The 22,080-nt window shown below is 37.9% G+C and overlaps 1 protein-coding gene across 5 annotated transcripts in view; it reads left to right on the top strand.

Moving 5' to 3' along the window:
• Positions 1-22,080, top strand: part of LOC107088299 (protein diaphanous homolog 3-like) — a 200,745-nt gene that overhangs the window by 95,761 nt on the left and 82,904 nt on the right. For all 5 annotated transcript variants that reach the window (XM_015380388.1, XM_015380391.1, XM_015380389.1 and 2 more), the window contains 3 exons: positions 3,076-3,205; positions 10,758-10,882; positions 15,109-15,273. In XM_015380388.1, coding sequence (XP_015235874.1) covers positions 3,076-3,205; positions 10,758-10,882; positions 15,109-15,273 — 420 coding nt within the window. The remainder of the gene's footprint in view (positions 1-3,075; positions 3,206-10,757; positions 10,883-15,108; positions 15,274-22,080) is intronic.

Genomic DNA, 22,080 nt, shown 5'->3' with positions numbered 1-22,080 from the left:
TGCATCAAAGCATAGAATGAGTTTTTATAAACATCTGTTTTCTTTAATAAAGTAGCTATTCAAAAAATTGAATTAAAATGTCATGTTTCCTTATGTAAAAGACAGACTTTCATAAATGATTTCCCTTTTTTCTCTTTACAATGCCATATAGTCTGTGTGGCTTTAGTAAAATCCCATAAATGAAAAAAAAAGTTGAAAATAAAAGGTTGCTATCACCTGCTTGCAAAAATGTACACATCTTTGAACTATTAGTTTGATGAAGCACCTTCATTTAATTACTTAAAAAAGCCAGTTTAATTGTAAAAATATTTTAGCAGTTCTTGTGGGAAATTTGATAAGCAATATATTGCCAACAAGATAAAAAATGCTCTTACTGTGCAAAGGTATCAGTTGCAAAAGAAAATAAATCTCAGCAAAATTCTTTATAACAAAAGAATATATGGATGAATAGGGAAATGGAACAGGAGCTGAACATTTCTCCAAGATTAACATAAAGAAGAAGAAAAAAAAAACAAAAACATAAACAAGTCAGAGAGGATACCAGGAGGCCAACAGGAACACTGAACACTCTGCAGACATTTTCAACAAGTACTGCTTGTAGTCTGCATCTGCCAACAACCTGTTATATTCTCCATATGGCTGGCCTTAGGAGAAAGGTTGAAAGTCAGAATTGTTCTCTTTAGGATGACTTTTCACATCAGAACCCTTTAGAAAAAAAACATTTTGGCCTGATTCATGGGTTTTATTTGCAAATAGTATGCTTAGCACTAGGCCTGCGCAAAAAATTGATTCAATGAACTAATTAGAATTTTTGGTGATTGTTGCGATAAATTAAACCTCTTTTTTCCTTATATAACAACATTTATAACATTTTTGGCTGTCTGGAGTTTCAGTAGCTGCAGTATTGCTCTCAGGTTGCAGTTTGGGAAGCGACAGCATCACACGAAACAGCAAATGACATCATAATTACAGATGAGTGAAGAGTTTGGTCACAAAAAAGGAATAAAGTCATCTCTGTTTGGAACTGCATAGATTTAAGTTCTCCGGTGTAGTGGAGGATTTCTGGCATGCGGCAACTGTGGTTGGGAAGATAAACTTTTCAACGTGAGTTTCATGCAACACCAGCGATATCTGACAGCTATGAGGACATGCTTATCAGAACGCTTACTACCCAAACACAAGTATAGTAGGTGGAAAGGAGCGGGGGTCAGTTGCTGCCAAAATAGCAGAAACGGCAGTGAATAGCGGCATGTAAACATTAGCAACAGGCAAGGTTCCCGCGAGGGAGGGGGGGGAGAAAAAAGAAATTTAGTTCTGTATTGAAACGCATATTTTAAAACGGTCAGAAAAGGTTCCCGGTCCAGATAGCTAACAAGTTAGCTGTTAACAGAACGTGGGGTGGGTCCGAAAAAAAAAAAACGGAATTTGAATCAGAAATAAAACAATCAGAAATACGATGGTAGGATTGTTTGGGGTTTCATTTTTTGTAACAAAAGAAAAGTAACATCAGTCAGATGAAAAAAAACAAAATCACTTTCTGTATGAAAAAGCGAAGCACATAATTTATTATTTTTTTTTTTTTCAGAATTTCTCCATTGAGGGACAATAAAGGGATTTTCTATTCTATTCTATTTTCTATTCTAAACTACTAGTGCTGAAGACTTCTGGTAACGATTCTTAGTCTTCCAGGTCAAAGGCATTCAGAAAAAGTTTTCTTTTAAAAACAATCCACTGGAGTACTGAAGACATTTTCATGCCCAAGATTCACACGTTATTAACTTTATTTAACAAGCTCGTCATTTAATGATTTTTAGCTGAAACTTGTTTTTACATTAATAGAGATTTTTAACTGACACTTGTGTTACGTAAATTTTTTAATATGTTTTGAATCGTGTAAATAAAGTGTTAAAAGTCAAAGTCACATCACTAACTGCATCTTTACTGTTTGACACATTGATAAGAAAAAAACCCAACACGTGTGTTATTCGGAAATGGTGCACAACTAGCAGGTGTTCAGAAAGTCTCTTTAAATTTTGCATCCTATAAATGGAAGTAATGCACATGTCTCAGTTTTGGGGTTTATTTTGTTGTTGCTTCTCTTCTTTGCTGTTGCAAATGGAAACCAGAATTAAACTGTGATAGGAAAATGAGTATAATCTGTGACGGTTGTTACAGTGTAGCTGGCCAATATTTTGGTTTATTTGGCCTCTAGAATAGAATAGTGTAGAAATATCCTTTGTTGTCTCTCAGTGGGGAAATTCAGGTTTATCAGCAGAAAAGCGATAGACAAATGGAAGTATCCAGAATCACACAGGGATAAAAGAAATTGAAAATAAAGAAAATCAACGCTGTACAGAAATGGCATGTTTAACTCATAACAATGAAATCAAGTTATTCATAATTAAGCAGGAATCTTTCATAGATTGCAAACGACATTTAAATAACAATTGATATTAGGGCTGAAACAATTAATTGGATTAATCGATTATTGAAATAATTGCCAACTAATTTAGTAATCGATTAATCCTAAACTGGAGTGTAAACATGCTTTTGGCTGAAAGAGCAACCCACTAAGAACAGTAATTCTACCAAATTTGCAAAAGGAGATAAATATTTTGAATTTAAGATTTAAGTTTTCGTTTCTCCTGGTTTGATTCTGTAAAAAAGAAAAAAAAAAAAATCTCCTTTAAGGAACCTTTTGCTACCCGATTATTAATCGAAACCATAATCTACAGATTAATCAATTTGCAAGATCATCGTTAGTTGCAGCCTGAATTGATAAGTTAAACTACTCAATGGGCATTTGAAATTTAATTTAAAAAATGTATTATATTCAATAAAATTCATATCATTAATTGGCAACTTTTGTCAGCAATTATCCGTTTAACATGACATCGTTTTCTTTATATTATTTTTTTTCAGTTTGTTTTTAAATAACCATTTCATCCCCAGAATGAAATGTTGATTATCCCGCACAGTGTATGCTCAGCTTTTAAAGGTTCGGTTTCATCAGGGCTGCAGTCAGATGAAATGAGCCGCCTGACTCACTGTGATTTTCTATGTGTTTTCTCACAGTTAAAAGACACAAAGTCTGCAGACCAGAAGACCACATTGCTTCACTTCTTGGCAGAAGTGTGTGAGGAGCAGTTTCCTGATGTCCTCAAGTTTGTTGACGAATTGGAGCATGTGGATCGAGCAAGCAGAGGTACAGAATATCTATATGGACATACTATGAAACACTAAATGTGGACGGTAAATACTTTCTGTCCTATATATACATTTCTATTGATTTATTGATTTTAAAGTGTGGGTTGTTGAAACCTATCTGCAGAGTATGACAGCACAGAGGGACTGATTGTTGGTACCAAGTGTTCATTGATATAATGAGAGAAGGGGGAAAAGCAACACTTGTTTACTTTCAGTTTGTAGGTCAGGAAGCCCCTTTAGATTTGATTTTAAATGGGTAGAAAAACCTTTAGTGTTACTTTTTTCAACTAGTTTCTGCTTCAGCTGATGTCATTAAATCTTAGAAGTGAGTGTTAATTTATAAATTTCCCATGAAAACCCACTAGCAACATATTCCATTGTGAGCATTAATTATCACAGCCTGGCATAAACAATAGTGACAACAGAATGCAGTAAAAGCAGGGCAAGATAATGGGAGCACAGCACGTAATGGGAAAGGTGGGTTCACATGCAAAATCAGGTGCTGGTGCTACTGTATGTACCTCAACACTTTTTAAAATATTTCCTTATCTGAAGTATGTATACACAGTTAGATTTATGTGATTATTTAAGCTAGTATACAGTAGATGGGTTGCTGTTATTAAAAGATGCTCCAAGTTATTTTCCATCTATATGTTAGAATACTTGGGGTATTTCTTATGTTTATATAGTTTAATGTAAAATAGAATAGGCTACCTATTCCAAAAAAGTTACAAAATATTCCACTGGACTTTGTTTCCAAGTTTGAAGATGTTTCGCTTCCTATCCGCGAAGGTTTTTCAATTCAAAATGTCAGAAATAGCGTTGAGTTTGAGGCTTTATGGAGTGGACCAAAAAATCTAAATGTTTTGACTTAGAAAACATGCAAATTAAACAGGGAGAATGGGTCCGCCCCTTTGGAAGGGGGGTCGTTTGACTTCTTTGTTAGCCTGCAATACCCAATACTTGTCTATGTCTCTGAAAACTGGGTTGCTAAATTGATGGTCTGGATGGCAAGGTGTTCTAATTCACTGTATGGGGGTTGGGTTGCAATGGTAGCGAGGAGAGATCAATTCTATCGCTGTATCATAGGTTTTTGAAAGCTAAAATCTGAGTCCACCCCCTCTGTTTAAAGTCGTAGGCAAATGGCCGTTCCAACCGTTGACATTCATAAGTGAATAAAGTAAATATGATTGGTTTATATGGACGTTTATCAAGGGGGCGGGATTGTTGTGTCGGAAGCCTTTTGCTAACCAGTTAGCAACATAGTACTAGTAGGTTCCCATTGGGAAATTCCATTGGGACCAAGTAGCACTAAATCGGTGACTTAGAAACGACACTGTCAAGGAACGCTATGGACAGCGGAGAGTTTTGTGTGGGAGGTCACGGATGAGTATCCTCCGTCATAAATGTTTTATTTAGAGGAGGAATGCGGGGACAAAGATGTTGTGGAAGAGGACGCCAGGGCGGCAGAAGCTTGGTTTGGTGTAGAAGGCTTGCAGCCGTACATGTTTGAGCCCTTGCCTCGCAACGCTGCCAGTTCTGTTAGCCCTACGCCTGCTGAAGACACAGACGTCCATACCCGTGAACACTGGGATGTAACTCAATGGGAAAGTAAACAATTCTTATTTCAACCGTTGCGTATATTAGCTGCGACATATGAATCAAGATGCTATGACCGAATAAATGTGATTGACAGATGACCGTTGAGATATGATAAGCCGAATTTAGGTGCACAAGCTGACGTATAACTAACTGGCCTGCATAAGATAAGGGAAAAAACAGTTTTTAAGACAGAATTTTCTTTAAAAATAGAACTTTTCTAACTTTTTCTAACTTTTAACTGATAAAGAGTACTTTTATATTAGGGATGGGACGATTTATGAAAACCGTCCGAACCGTTCGGTTCGACTGTCTCTGTTCGATTCGAGTGTGTTTCGTTCGGTTCATGCGCTACTCCTTTTTCTCACAGGCGAAGCGTTTACACTCCAGAGCAGAAGGTGGCGGTACTGCGACCAAAGCCAACCACCAGTAGTAAACAAGAAGAAGAAGAAGCGAAGCAGCTTAGCCGGGTGTAGCAGGGAAAAAAATCAGTTGTTGTGGAGAATTGTGTCGGAATGGCGAGTGGGAAAGAAGAGGAGTTGGAAGACGCGCCAGCAGCACTTTATAGGTCTGCTGTATGGGACCACTTTGCATTTAGAGTGACCTACGATGACGGTGGAAAGAAAGTCGTGGATAAAAGTGCAACAGTGTGCAAGCATTGTGCAACACGTTTTGTTTATGCTAACAGCAACATGTCATGCTAACCCCGGAATCCCTCATACTCCGTCAGCAACCCCCGCTGCGCTCCAGACCGGCTGCTCAAAGCAAAGCCTATAGCCCCCACTGTGGCTCCTGTCCACTCCGCTCTGAGTCCCTTGGAGATGGTAGAGAGCATGCGCGGGATGATTAAATTCAAAGCAGCAAAACATACGGAAATGATCCAGGGTTTCCGCGGATCATTTAAAATAATTACAATTATTAATTATTAATTATTACAATAATTAATTTCATAAATTTTTATGGGATTTCGGTGTAACAATCAACATGTATCGAATCGAACCGAACCGAAAACCGTGACCACGAAACCGTGAATCGAACCAAACCGTGGATTTTGTGAACCGTTCCACTCCTATTTTATATACATTTTTAAGCCAGAATGATTTGACATCTAAATATGGTTTCCCTATGACTTTAAGGTTGTTTTTTCTTTCTTAACATAGATGGCTTCCTTCACACCCCTCTCAAACCACCTGTCTTCTTTGTCCAAAATGTGAATATTCTGGTCCTCAAAAGAATGTCCTTTGTCCATAAGGTGTTCACATTTTGGACAAAGAGGACAGCTTGAAAAAGCTTCCTGGATGGGAACTTGGACATTTCTTTTTTGGTATGATTATGACCTGGATGACTGAGGATCTTCACCAGCAATAGGCTACCTACTCTGAAATGAAGCTTTTTTGTTTTGCATTTGTTTTTGCTTTTTTCTATGTAAGCTTTATCCTTCAGCAAAAGTCTCTTGGGTTTATTTTGAAATTAGAGAGCTTGTAGATTCTATAAACAATATATTTAATTATTTTACTGTTTGATCCAAACTACGCTCTGTTCATCTGCTCCGCTGTTTGATCCCAGCATTAATCTTCAGCTGTCGCACATTTACAAGTTAGAGGTTTATTTCTTTTTTTTCCTCTAGTAAATACATCAGGTTATGTCAGCCATCGAGATGTAGAGCAGTTTTCTCTTTGAACACGTTCAGATTTGCTATGTTGGTTTGAATGCAATTTGGCTTTTTTTCCCTCTTCTTTTTTTTCACACAAATATGGCTCCACTCAAAGTGCTTTTAGTCTGGCCCGACTCTCTTGAGTACGGTAAAGGTCAGAGACAAGCAGAGCCGGCTGGGTGGTCAAAGGAGACTCGGTCTTGTTCTTTGTCCGTTGTTGCTGTAGGCGGCTCTCGGGCGGCGGCGTGCAGAAGTCTGTTGGCGGTTTGTGTTTGTTTGCGTGTGATTTTTGTTCCGTCACAGCATGTTTCCTCCCTGCTCTAAAGAAAATTTTTATCCACCGCTCTGCTGCTAGTGGCGCGGGGAGAGAGGGAAAGTGTGAGGAGGAGAAAACATAGGGAGATAATTTGTTGGGCTTCATTGTTTGGACTCCCTTCATAAAAACTCCCTTAGATTTCCTTTTGAATTTGTTCTTTTTCCAAAACAGTGGATGATGACACCCCTGTTGTGGGTCTATTTCTCCCAACTAGCCTGCATGTCCACAAGGCCAAGATTAATAAGTACAAGGTTAAGATCAATGGGAAGCACAGTTCTTAGATCTTTCTTCAGACTGTCTGATGTCTGCTTTACAGACATCAAGCTGAGTATATTTACATGTGTATAGAAGGAGAGCCCTTTCTCTGTCACAGTCTTTCCCTCTTTCTGTACCAATATGACATGCTCACATTAAGTGTCTTATTACGCCACATCTCGCATTCAGGCACACAAATCCCATTTCTTTTCAAAGGGGGCTGTTGAGTGGCTTCTTTTTCATTAATTCTGACAGCCATTTGAGAGGACTGTAGACTTACTAAAAGGCTGCATTACATTCATAGACACCAACCAAAGAGCTTTAGCTGGGCATGAAAACAAGGTTGGGTAGAGGTAGCAGTAATGATTTGTGTTTCAGCTCTGAAGGGTGCTGCTTTTTTGACTACATGGAACGTAGCTCCTCTCCCCCCCACACACACAAACACACTTCTCACAGAGGCAAAACTGTACTTTAGTTGGGTGTCGCTTCGTGCCTGTCTTCTTATTTCTGCTCTCCCTCTCTTCTTCTCAGCCCTGGAATCATTATTTCTCCTGACAGTGAGAAAGAGTCTTTTTTGATGCTTCTGTCATTTCACATGGATCCTTCCTTATCTGTCTGTCAACACCTCAGCGTCTGTCTGTCTGTCCTTGCCCTCCCTTCTCCATTCTCTGTTGTTTTTGGCTTCAGTTTTGCTCACCTTCCGTCGTTTTGTTCTTCTTTCTTTTTCATTCTTTCCCTTATCACAAAAGGCGCACGGATGCGATGAACAGCAGCAGCTTGGGACAGTTAGGATGGTTTGAGCTGAGTGGTACTCTGCTGAAGCGGATTGGAGGCAGGCGACTGTTGAGAGAAACTAATAGACTAGACTAGGTTAATTCATCCTAAAACCTACCTGTTTGACGCAAAAAATATGTTTGTTTAAAAAAATGTTTTTTTTGGGGGGAATTCTGAAAAGGTACGCCGGCATAAAAGTTTTTACACATCAAAGACGTGGAAGTTTTTCTGTTTCTGGCGGCTTGTTGCATTAAAGAGTCATTAAGGACTTATGTGAGGACTCGACGACTTTGAGATGGCTGTTTAATATGCTGTTCAAGCTCTGCTTTGTAGTTCTACCTCATGCAGTCTGAGTGATGAGCCTGAGGTTTAAAGTATATAGAAAGGGCTTTCTGCGCTACATTTCAGAGACTGCTTTGCTCTTTTGGATTGCAGTATCTTAGGAGCTCAACATGTCGAGTGTTTGCCAGGATTTCCTATGTAGGTATCCCATCCATAGCCTCTGGCTCCATCAGTCTAGTCCCACTTGTGTGACAAGCTTTGGCCTCTCAGGGCAGATCTGAATTTCTTCACTCTCTTAATTTCCATATATCAAAATATGATCTATGGTGGATCTGTCTGTAGTACGGCTTTCCGTGCATATGCGTGGTTGTGTGCTCCTCTCTCTGTCTCATTTATTGCACAGCAGGTTGACAGAGTAATAAAAGGATGTCAATGGGGGATTTGACCTCTACAAATACTGCAATTATTATTCCTCTAAAACACCCTATATCTGTCTGCAGCCTCTCTGGACTCCAGAGGCATTCAGGTCCCAGTGCCCATAAAAATCACTCACGCCTTAATGCTCAGAATGAGAAAGCAACAACAGCTTGGCCAGAAAGAGCTTGAAACACACACAAAGATCACTTCTGCTTTTGTACTAATATCAAGTTCGTCACCTATAAGCTAAGCTTTTGCTTAGATCCTCAGGTCTATATTTCAAACATACGTTTTGACTAAACATGGATATTGTTTGCTTTGAAGGCCTTTTATTTGTGTTTAGCAGAACATACTAGTTGCCACAGTCAGTCTCCAAAGAGATTTTTCTCTTGAAGCACACGGTGCTGTATTTGTCACCTTTCTGTCAGCCATTGTTCACATATCCTTCCATGTGAGTGAGCCACATCACAAATGGCTGCAGATTAGCCTGTGAAGCAGAGAAAAGAGGAGATCCCTGTCTGTTTTGTTCTCTGTCTCGCCCTCCCTTGCTCTTCTCTCAGCCACAGCGTCATCTCACCGGGCTTTAATCATTTCTATTAACAGAGTAGCTGTCTACCACCTCTTCCACTTTTTATTCTGCCCACACTTTATTCAGTCAAATTTGGTTGCCAGGTAATGCAGAGAAAAGAAAAGAGAAGAGGGTGAAAAGCAGGTGAAGTAGGCTGTTTACCCAAGTTTACCTAAACTTGGGCTGTTTAATGTGATGGAAAAATATCATCATTTTATTCAATCTCATGCAAATAAACAGTACATTAAAGAAGTATTGATATCCCTGAAAAATTGCTTTTGGAATTGAACATTTTTAGCATCTTAATGTAATTATTAGATTAAGGTTGTTAATACAGAAGTACTTTTCTGAATAGAAAAAGTTTTTAGTATTCAGTTTAAAATGTATAATTATAATTCAAAAACTCATCGATGGACATACCACCAAGACCAAGCTAAGTTGGTGACATTCTAAAAATGATTAATCCTCTAATTGTTTTAGCCAGGTTTTCTGTCTGTTGGTGTCTTCTTGTCTCCAGACGCAGTGTGGTTAATGATGCTATGACATCCTATTAATGATCTTTACTTAACCAAAGCATCTCCTGAAATCAATCTTCTCTTTTATAGCAGGAAAATGATCGTAAAAGCACAGCAGAGTTGTTGCAGGAGAGAGTATCGTGGGTGCACTGTAGCTTTAAACCTATAAAGGACCTATTCTCTGCACTGTAAATGGAATATATCTGGAGTATTTTTGACCTGCCGCTCATGGAAGGATTGAGACATACATCCAAATACTAAATGATCAGTTTGCTTTTGCCAAAACTTGTTTTTTAACTGCCATTATAGTGGTTTTTACTCCCTGTTGTTGTTGAAGAGAAGATACAGTGAGCAGTAAACTAGACTGAAGTGTCTGTGCACTTAGAATGAAGGAGTATGTACATTATGGAGGAGGAAGTGTGCTAATAATTCAGTGAGTGTAGGTGTTGCATAACATATGAACTGCTTTAAATGTTGTTTCTTCACCCCTTCATCCCGTGGTTGCTGCTTTGTTGTTTTCTTTGTTATAAAATCTGTAAAAAGGACGCCTTATCTGTTCCTTATGCCATGCTAAACAATATGTTTGTTTTGCATTTGTATTTTTAGTTAGATTCTTGCCATTATCTGTGAAGAAAAAGACCATGTCTCTCCATCAACCAAAAAAAATGCATTTTCCCCCCAACTTTAAATTACAGCAGAACCTTTGAATCTGTTTTAAGTATCTAGAGCAAAAGCTTCATCACTAAAAGACGGGTTTATGTCATGAAGTCAAAGAGAAGCTAAGCTACTTTTTCATAGAACGTGTATTAGGATCAAGCGAAATTTGAAACTACTTAAAATTAAGCAGCTTACATTTTTTTGTCAAGCAGGGTCTAATCGGGGTAATTCAAGCCATATGCTGTATTCACTCACAAGCTTAACATGTCAGCCATGACCAACTTAACAGAAAGTTAGCGTTGGCCTTCTTCTGTACTCTGCTGGTGTAAATTCCATGTACCTGTTGGTCTAAACATATTCAGAATGAAACCCTTAAAGCCTGATCAGAACCTCCTCTTCAATGCTGCACGTCTTTTCCTTGTGGCTCCTAATCTCTTTTTGCTGTGGTTTTGGTCCAGCACCATAAATGTGCGTGTTTGTTGCTGAAAGTTCTTGTGTTCTTGTGTCTCTTAGTTTCTGCAGAGAATCTGGAAAAGAGCCTGAGGCAGATGGAGAAGCAGCTGCAGCAACTAGAGAGAGACCTGGAGACTTTTTCTTCCACCGATGACCCGAACGACATGTTCCTCACTAAAATGGCTATATCCTTTCACATTTATGCTCATGCTTTACTGCTTGAAGGCGGTATACAGTCCGTTGTATGTTAAAAATAGATAAATAAATGGGGTCAGAAGATTATTGTTGAGATGCAAAAAGTAACCCTAACCGTAGTTTCTACCATAGTCTCATTTTAATGTATAAAACAGTTTGTGTTGTTTTTACTGGGTGGGAAAAAAGAGGCAGATAAGAATGTGCTGCTTTCTCAGCCGTGTCTCACACTTGGTTTCCATTACATTATCAATGATGCTGTGCACAAGTAACGAGTATATCCTATTCCACAGTCGACTCACTATTCCAGCTTCTTTCTTTTTTTCCAAGCATTATTAAGTGAGTGAACACAGCCTCAAACTGAGAGCAAGGGGAAGGCGATGGGGATTTGGTGTACCTCTCTCTTTAACTCCGGCAGTGACAGTAGACAGTGTTTATCCCTGAGGAGCAACAATTTATTATGCTATTGAATCTTCATTTAATTATACAAAAGCACCAAGGCATAAACAGAGTCAACACGTTTCCGCTGCCCATCCGGGGATATCTCAGTCCACCGCTGACAGCTGGCGTGCATTTGACAGGAAGCTAAATTATTCATTATCTTCTGAGAAAGTTCTACAGGATCAGGCTGACAGGTAAGACTCAGGCCAGGTGTGTTCAATAATACACTCTGTTCCCTGCCAGCTTCATGTAGTTTTGATCAACAGCCTTGGGGCTGAGCCACTGATGTCTTCTGCTGAGGTAGTTAGCAGAGAACTTGAGAGCAGCTCGGACAAAATGAATTTGAAGCACCTCTCTGTCTCTTTGGTACTTGGTCCTTGTGCCGAGGGTATAAAAAATTACTTTAATTTAACAGTTTTACATTTATAAATTCCAAAAATAAATGAACTAAATAAGATTAGGAATGAATTATATTAGGGGAATAACTTTAGAAGGCAGTTATTACAGTGACACCTGCCTGTTCTGTGCCCGCACCTTAGCCTTGGTCAACTGATCATCTTTTTATCCTTAAAAATTTGGAGGTACTATATATTGCCTCTCCAACTTCATAATTCAGACTTTTTCACATTCTACTAAATTGTAACTATGTATTGTTCGAGGTTTTATGTAGTAAACACATTCTGAGAAATTGAAGGCAATCTGATGTTTAATTTTTATTTTTCCAAGTCGACTATTTGACAGTAAATGTTGAAGTCGAGTTGATGCGTTGTTCTGTGATGACAGGTAGGTGTGATCTAGGGCTGCAACTAACGATTATTTTGCAAATCGGTTAATCTGTTGATAATTTTTTTTGATTAATTGATGAATAATTGGATAGCCAAAGATTCTTTAAACAAGACTCTACAGAATGAAACCCAGTGAAACTAATAATTACTGCTCTAAGTGGGTTGCTCTGTCAGGTAAATCCATGATTTACAGCCTCTATACTCCATTTACTGATTAATCTATTGCTAAAGTAGTTGACAATTATTTTAATAATCAATTAAATGCGATTAATCCGGTTAAATGTTTTAGCCCTAGTCTAATCCAGCTTTTATTGCTAACTGCAGTGTGTGCTCTACCAAGCCCATAGAATAAGCTAATAAGCGACCAGTTTTGAACGGCGCCAAAACAGACCTGCTGGGGGGCGTTTGAGTTGGCAGATGACCTACAATGTTTATTTTTATTTATAAAACTGCAAAAGGGTAATCAGAGCAGTATATTGTGCCTTTAATTCCATCTCTGTTTACTTCAAAAGCCTTAAATACATCATACCAGAGGTTAGAACAGGGGTAGACGACAGTCAGGGGACGTCTGACTATCTTTTGAAAGGGTAATGAAAAAAAAAGTACGTTTAGGGAAAAAAAAGCTATAATAAATTCTTGACCGGTTTCCTATAAGCCAAGTAGGCACCGCAAAAAGTGAGACCAAAACTGAAATGTTTCCATACAGAGTAGAATGGGTAGAAAAGAACCTACACTGATCATCATCTTAAAGACCTTTGTAGTGCAGAAATATTCTAGGAATGGGTTTGTTTTACTGGGGACATGATAGAGAAAATGGCGGGGAAATGCTGTGAAAGCCTCTACAGGACTTGTGTGAGCTCTAGGTTAAGCTTCCAGTAGAGCGATAACCCTATACGCACAGTTGGACTTACAGTGGAACCACTTTTTAAATCCTGCTGTTCACAGATACTCTTTATTCTAATAGATAGCCCAAAAAGTGGCTTTACAAAGTATAGTCTTTAAAGAAGCTTATGATGTTGCATCACATGTAAAACCAAACCCTTGTTAAAGTTCTGGTTTTATAATGTGTTATAATGTTCAGCTCTTTTGTTACTTAAGCCGGCCACTTTAATAGTGCTACCTATCAGCGTTAGTTATTTTATTGCTCTTTATAGTCTTAAAAATGACCCTCTACCTTTTTAGCGCATTAACTTCATTTAATGTATACTGCATCTTGTATCATGTTTAATGCAATCACTGCAATTCTTACTCATTATTCATCCTGCAGAGCCTTTGCTTAAAGCTGAGGGAGTCTTTTGAAAAACTATCACTTGATACTTGACATGGGGCAGAAATGTTCTGCTTTATAAGCAGTGGTCTGCCTTTGACGGGCCAAACACGAGGAGCTGTTGGATATCACGCAGGTGAAAATTTCCTTTTTCCCTTCTGACCCTTCTTAAGTACACGGTTTGCTGAGTTATTGAGCTGGTTTTACACATCTGGCTTGTAAAGGTGGCAGATCAGATCCTGAAAAAAGCAGTACTAGGAGGGAGAAATGGAGACTTAAGAATGATGGAGCGGGCTGGATGGCGGGGGGTGTAAGTGTTAAACCTCGAGGGAAAGAAAGGCCTTGAGATTGAGCTGCGGTGAGCTGCAGGTTTCCCAGGAGCAGGAAAGCAGCCTGGAGATGGAGGAACAAAAAAGTGGGCAGATATTACCCTCCACAACACTTATCTACCTTAACTCTTGGCTTTTTTTCTTTTCTGCTTTTACCCCTACTCTCACCTTCCTAATGCCTTCCTTTCCTCACACTCTGGTTTGGAAACATATTACTGACAAGTCGGTCTGGGCGGAGAGCCTATCGAACAGCATTTATCCAGCTGTGAATAGGTAGTCTCATCGTCGGCCAGAATCAGCCGAGGCCAAATCTTCAATAGGTCCATCAATTGAGCTATAATGAAGGTTCACAATCAGAGCCAGAATGCTGCCCACACACTCAGTGCTACTTCTTATCTGCCATTAGGTGACAGTGTTTGCCATTAGCCAGGCCGCTGATTACTTCTTCAAGATGTTTTAGAGAAATGGGATCTGAAATTTAAAAAAATATATATATTTAACGGACTTTTCTTTTATTTTTTTTTTCGACACGCCAGAAGCTTTGAGTTTCAGCAGAGAGTGGCGAGCATGTGAAAAGAAGAGTAAGGAATATGCATTTGGAGATAATTTTGGAGGTGAGCTTGGAGACAGACTTCTCCTCCTGCCCTGATGGCTGGCACGGAGCGTTTCAGCACTTCCGCTCCCACACTGACACCTCTACGGCACACGGTGACAGACCTATTACAATATTTGTCTCTTTCTCCTCACAAAAACGCCAACGAATGAGAAGCTAAGCTTGACTCAGCTGGGTGAGTTTCCTGAAGGAGATTTAAACCAATGCAGTGTGCTCCAGGTAGTTTTCTTTACTAAAGGGGGATTTTGACTGTTTTGAAACAATTTTGAGACGCAATAACATGTTATTGCTTAAAGGTTTTACATAGACATAGTCGGCATGTGTTGACTTTTTCCTCTTAGTCTTCGAAAATGAAAACCCCAAAGACAAAGTGGGAATTGCATAAAAATACATATATAATACATCAATGATACATTCCTCAATGCAGAGCATTTCAGTATCCTGTTCTGTATATTTGAGTGTTTCTTTATTTTTTTAGCGTGAGTTTATGTTGGCGGCTATTGGTGTTAGATATGTTATGACACTTGGCCAGGAGCTTATCATTGATGGTGTAGGCTGCTAGGGTGCGAACACACTGTGAAAGCATCCTGACAGACTGTGTCAGAGCTACGAATGGAAACATCACAGTTTGTATCTAAATGATTTCCTTACTTTCGTCTTAAAAAAAAAAAAAGCAGGATTAAACACTAGCATTTGCTGTCCGCTTACAGGATCCTCTAATCAGCATTTGCTGAATACATTAATATCAGATGGATGTCATGTTGACCTTGACCCACCGCCTTACAGCTTCAGCAAAGTGGCACAGGAACAGTACGGAAAGCTTGTGATCATGCACAGCAATATGGAGACCATGTACCAAAACCTACTGGAGTACTTTGCCGTGGATCCCAAGAAGACGTCTGTGGAAGAGCTTTTCACCGACCTCAGCAACTTCCGCTCCATGTTCGCTGTGAGTATACAAGTCATTTTTAGACACTCTTTGGGTTTGGAGTTGTTTTATTATTATTTATTTATGCATGATCTTTAAGAACACGGTTATAACAGCGGTTCACTTACTTTTGATTGTGATTTTCCTCTCTACTATTATTTCTGCATTTCACTTATTTGTCTTATGCGCCAAAAAGTATCATACACCACATTTTCAGCAGCAACAGATGTTTGATTTTGAAATAAATGGACATTTTATTTACTTTTGTCAGGACACAAACGGCAAATCCTTTTTGATCTTATCACATTATACTCCTGTTATATAATAAACAGCAGAACAACATGAGCCCTGCTTTTTTAATGCATTTATGTTATTGCTCAGCTCTTTAAAGTTATTAGCCAGAACCGCTTCGAGCCCTGGTTTGTGCTGACCCACTATGTTAAATTAGAGGGATTAGTGGTATAGGTCACTGGACATGACATAAATTAGTAGCTAATTAAGAGACTAAAGTTCTTGCCCTGCCCAAATCTTAACATTTCTCCTAAAGACACTAATGGATTTCATGCCCTTTTTACACCATAGATAGACTAATTTTATCCCTTTTAGTTATGGCTTTTTATCCAAATTTGAGATAATTCATGTATTCTTCTGGGCCAGCATATAAGCTCTATTACTCCATCTTTAAGGTTTTTCACAATAAATTATGTTTTACTTTTGAATATAGAGCATGAAATGCAAAATGTTACTATTTTGTTACAGCATTGTAAAATACAGTTAGTATGACGGAGTATCAGGACCAGGCTAGAGGTTTTTTTTTCTATTTCATGAATAAAGTCGTAACATTACGAGAATAAAGTCATAAAATCACGAGAATAAAGTTATAACACTATGAGAATAAAGTCACAACGAGAATAGTCATAAAATTAAGAGAATAAAGTCATAACATTATGAGAATAAAGTTGTATTTTATGACAACTCTTTCAAAAAACACTGTTTTCCCCAAAATGAGGAATGTCGAGCATTATGTGAAGTTATACTTTGGCTCTGGTTTCACAAATAAGGAAATCTTTTAGCACACCAGCATCAATCAGAATCAGAAATTCTGGGCAGCATGTCAAGTTGCTGTTTGGTGGAGCTGGTCGGCCTTCATATGCTGGTTGGAGCTTGAAGATTGCTTTCTGAGACGGGTTGTGGTATGATGACTTAATTCACGTAATATTATGACATCTTGTAATTTTAGGACTTTATTCTCAAAATAAAAGAAAAATATCTCTAGCCTGGCCTTAATACTCTGTTGTAAGTTTGTTCAAGAAATACATTACAGAAAATATTGAAAAAATACTTAATGCTTAAGGTTTTCTTCATTTTAGCCGCTCATGTAACTGTATTTTGTAGCATGTTCATTAACTAATGAGATCGATCAGTTTACAAATGGAGGATAAGAGGTGTTTGGCTTGAAAACTAGGACCGAAAGTTACCAAACTATTATGGTTACATGTTTATTAAAGTTAAACCTTGAGGATGCATCTTCATTGAGGAGACCAATGTACTTTCAAATTCATGATTTAAAGTTTTTGTTTTATTGTGTGATTTCTCCTGTACAAATCAACAAAAAACTAACAAAGTTGTTAGAAATAAAAAAGGTCAAATAAATTACTTTCATATGTCCACGCATCCTTATACTAATACTATATCAGTTCATATAAGTTATCAGCATTCAATCTTCTTTCGGTTTGGACTTTCCAATATTTCCTCACTCTAGTTCACCGTCATTCTCTAAATCAATAATATTATAAGAAACTATCTTGTTCAAATCTATCTTTGGTGATTAGTTTTTCTGTCACATGTAGTATTAAATGTTAAACATGTTCCAAAATAAATGTGTTTTTCTTCTAATGCATTCCTTCATTTGTTGATTTGGACTGATGTGAACTGTTGCTGCAAATTCAAAGCCTTTTCCATGTCTAGCTTATGAGTTGACAATTGCAGGTTTAAGGTCAAACTTCAATTATTTTTCTCAAGCTAAACAAAGAAAAAGGAACTCAAAAGTGGCAACCTTGGATGCTGCTCTCCTGGTGATGGTCTGTGTTATCTTTCTGCCCTTTGAATTGACCTCTGTATCTTTGATTTGGTTTGATCCAACTGTAACACTGAACCACCAACAAAGCTTAGAAAGATTTTGATGTTTAAGATTATAATCTCTTACAGCCATGCTACTTAATCCCAGCATTTGGAAAGTAAAGATGTTTCTCACATGCAGATAACATGTATTAGTTGTTGAAAACTCTTGTAGCCCATTTAGTTTTTAGTATCGGGAATCTGGTTTCTATTGTCTTTTCAGTCGAGGGTAATGTAGAAAAGGAAAGACTTCTTAAATTTCAGTAAAAAAAGAAGGGATAAAAAGAAAAAATAATTTATCCCTTAAATAAAATTGATAGGAGGCATTAACTCAAGAAGACGGAAATTTGAAACTGGATAAGAATATATCTTGCTGCATGAAATTATTAATTTAAAGGTGTGCAGACTTTTACAATCAGGTTTGTCTGACCAACAACAACAACAAAAAAAGCTTTTCCAATAGTTTTTTTATTTTATTTCAATCGTTAGTGTTTTTTTTCCAACATAAAAGGGAAAATAAGGTTTAAATATTGTCCATTCTTTAGTATCATTGAATATTAAAATATCTTAAAAGGAGTGAGATTCTAGTTCTTTTAGCAAACAGCTTGGTGATGATAGTGTGTCCGATTGGTGTTTGATAATATTACAGCTAAACAAGTTGGTGCAGTTGACATAATTGACATATATTAACAAAAAACCCTGCACTTTTAAATATGAACATGCGAGTCAGCATTTGAATTAGCATTGGTTTATCAAACTAACAAGAATGGCTAAGTGTTGAAAAGAAACATTTTTGTCAGTTACAGTATCTACCTAAAGAAAGTAAAACCAACTTTATGAAAGTGTTTTAGGACTGTATCCTGGCTTTACAGCATGTCCTACGCTGTGTAGCCTTTTTGCTCTGCCCAAACACAACGGTTAATGACTCCGCTTGTGAAAGGTGAACAAGCCAAGTTTTATATAGACCTGCATTATAAGATCAACACTCCCAAGGTAGCTATTTATTTCTCTGTGACAGGTCAAGGCACATGCAGCTTACTCCCTCAGCATTTCGTTGAAATTGTCACATCACACCGACATGTCTTGGGAAATGCCGAGGCCAGGTCAGCGAACACTGGCCCGCAGTAAATCTCGCCATCATAACCTCTCGGTCAAACCTGTGTCAGCACATACCCCGTAGAGCCAAGGCCCATGCTAATGGCTTTGTGCTGCCTAATGCCCTCTCCCTAAAGCAAACTGACTTCAGTTTGTGCATTAAATTTCTTTGCAGTCTAGACATAAACAGTGTGTTTTAGATGTTGTTCCATTTTGGCAGTTTTTACAGGAGGAGCTGCTAAGTTTGGTTTTATTTGCACGCAAAGACATACACATGCTTGTGCACGCATGCAGCAAGTTCAGTCACCCGTAGGAAGGAGGCCCAGGGCGAGGCCGTCTTTCTGACAGAAATCCAATTGAGCGTATCTAATAGTGGACATCCAGGAGAGGAAGATGGTGAAGCAGACCTGCAGTGGTAAAAGAAAGTAGAGGGCAGTTCCTTTAGTTTGCTGGTTCCCCTTTTCTTTTCCTCCATCATTAAAAGTTCAACATATGAATATTTTCTGAACATATAATATGAATTAGATTAATCTTCTATGTTAGTATTTCATGTTTAAATTAGAACGGTTGAAAGGAAGAATGTTCACGTTTTCATTTGTAGAAAAGTCATAAATGAAGTTGTCATTATTTATTGAAGGAAATGACAAAAGGCCCCAGTAGATATTCTATTCTAGATCAAGATATAGGCAAAGGCAATTCAGGTAAACAGATGCGACAAGGACACGAGGATCTGTCCATCTAAAATGACCTCTGACCAGTTCAGAATGAAACTGAAATGAAGAAGCAGTCTCACTCTAATAATAAGGCACACACAGGGTCCTGCTTTGATATAAAATTGTGTTTAGTGTTCTAACTCGAATCCTTCTACCCACTGGTTTCCAAGTTAAACAGAATCTGAGTTGGTGTAGACAAAGCAGTTAATCAGGCGTCTTAAATCTAATTTAGTGAAAGTCTTTGTGCTGAGAGACTACTATCTGTGTTGTTCAATTCTAAATCTCATATGAAGACAGCTGTACTACTACTTTGTTCTGAGGGAAGGTCTGCCACATGGCTATATTTAGTCTGAACATCTGATGCTCCTGCTCTGCTTTATGCTGCCTGGCGTCTCCAGCTCTGCTGTTCAGACCTCCACCTCATTGACATTGAGAACAACAATGATGCAACTCAACTGCCATGTATTTGTCATCCCCACATTTCCATATTGTCCTCTGCTGATGACCAAATAATCTAAAGACATTTATGCTGGTGAAGATTCAGTCATCCAGGTCATAATCATTCCAAAAAAGTTTAAGACAAACCACTGGACTTTGTTTCCAAAAAACAATCCGTCTTCAAACTTGGAAATAAAGTCTAGGGATTGTTTTATTTCCACTTTTTTGGAATAACTAAAGACATTTACCAACATACTTATGCACTTGCCTGGATATAAGGAACATAATTTTTTAGGAATAATTTGGTTTGTTTCAGATTTAAAAACTTCAGAACTCCTGAAAGGGTTGCTACGCCTCAATAGTGAAATTTCTGGTAGCAAAACCATCCCTAGAGAAATTTCAGAGAAAAACAAAAAATATATATTTTTCCTCAGAGCTGTTGGACGTAAATTACCATTGGCAGATGATTTTAGAGATTTATAGTGTTTCCAATTACCTTAATCAGTTTATGTGCTTGGCTGTTGCATGAAATAAACTTTAAAGTTCATCATCATGGGAACAGTTCACTATAAAAGTCAGGATGCATGAAAGGAAAGCAAATGGAGGAGACATTGTTTTCTAAAAAGGATTCAATTTCAACAGCTAAAGTCTTCATTTTTAGCCATTTTCAAGATGCTTTTCTTCTCAGCAGTTTACAAAATGAAGATGAACATGCAACCTTTAGTGTATTATGAAACCCTGCTCTAATTATTGGGTGCTATCCATCTAGTTAAAGGACAGAGACAAGTTGAAGGATTAAGATAGAGGTTGCAACAATGAACCATTTATCTTGTTGAATAAGTGACTGTATAAAATGTTTGGACAGGTTTGGACAGATGAAGTTCTCCATTTGTTTTAGGTTATAACCCTTTTTGAATGCAAGTATTAGTAAACTTTTAAGCATTGCCAAGACGGGGAAATAATGCTTAGGTGTGTGTAATTGTTACTAATAACGCGTTCAGTTTTAAATTACCCTTCAGTCCTGTTTAGTGTTGGGCCCCTGCTTTGCCGCACCTAACTGGATACTTATTTATCGCATATTTCTCTTGTGAGGAAATCGTTGCCATGAGCAACCAATAGACATTCCATCATTTCTGAGATAAATTTGTGACACAGAGGCTTTCATTTAAAAATAGTTAAAAAGAGAGCCCTGAATAGCTTCAATCACAGTAATTTGGTATTCATCATCCTCCTACTTTTCAGCTGTATTCTCTTCTTGCAGATGGGAGCCTTCATTGTTAGCGTTTTCAAAGCCTTTCTACAAGCTGTACTGAGAACAAAAATTATGGTTATTATTATTTTTTGTTGATGTGTAAACACAATAAGTGAAAATCCAGATTCTTTATCAACTTAATGATGATAACTTGTTGGAAACACAAGCTTTAAACATGCAAGTTTCTCCAATTCTTCCTCGAAACCGTTTAAAGTGCCCTGTTTAGATGGAAGCATGATAAAGCCGAGTTAAACCGAGTTTGTGCTGCTGCAGCCTTACGCTGTTTACTGAAGCTAATCCTTTATGCAGCCTGAAGATGGTGCAGATGAAATCAATGTCTTAGTTACAAAAGTAATTCAACTCAAATATACTTTTTTTAATTCCATCAGAAAACTTAGAAACTGTTGCTCAAATGTAGACGGGTCTGCTTTTAGATAGATGTCGTCTTCCATCTGTGGTGCCGTTATGCTTCAGATTATTCTTAGACAAGACACTGAGCTCCCCAGTTTCTGTGATATGCTTATTAGTGTGTGACAGTGTTCCTCAGCTGCAAGTTGCTTTAAATAAGATTGGATAATAAATGTAATTAGCAGTAATGTTTGTGATGCTGATAACCATCCTCATTACTGTAAGGGAAGTTAAAGTGTGTGTAGCATGCTGATATTAAGACTCATTCCCACATGACCTGTGGTTTAACAGAAGCTTGTATTTCATTATACCTTATTTGAATTGTTGTGCTTAACAATATGAACGTTTTAGGAACCCTGACTGGTTTGTGTTCTCATGAATCTTCAAGTTTGAAGTTGCATAATTAATATTGATTTTTTTTTTAATGCAAAGTTATAAACAAATCACCAAGTTTTATAGAGTTCTTTATGTACCTCACCCCCAGCTTTCTGCCAAGGCATGTTCAATTCTCTATGGTGTCTTTTTCTTTTCTGTGCTCTCATTGACAAATGGCAGTCAACACCTATTCCATATTTAACTTTAGCTTAATAGGTATTTAATATTGTGAATTATGCTGCAGCGGATTTACTGACATGCATCCCCCCTCAGCTTTAGAAAACATAGTTTTAAAGCACAGATTAACAGAGGTGAAGTGATTTATACTTTTTTGTGATATACAGCCTTCAGGTTGCTGTTGCTCTGCATTTCAAGTGGCTTTGTGACTTTAAACTGACCACACGGAGCTATTTCTGAAATGCGGTTGAC

This window comes from Cyprinodon variegatus, unplaced genomic scaffold, assembly GCF_000732505.1.
Source record: "Cyprinodon variegatus isolate N-32 unplaced genomic scaffold, C_variegatus-1.0 Scaffold212, whole genome shotgun sequence".
Lineage (NCBI taxonomy): Eukaryota > Metazoa > Chordata > Actinopteri > Cyprinodontiformes > Cyprinodontidae > Cyprinodon > Cyprinodon variegatus.
Note: the sequence above shows the minus strand (reverse complement) of the source record. Positions and strands in the feature narration are given on the sequence as shown.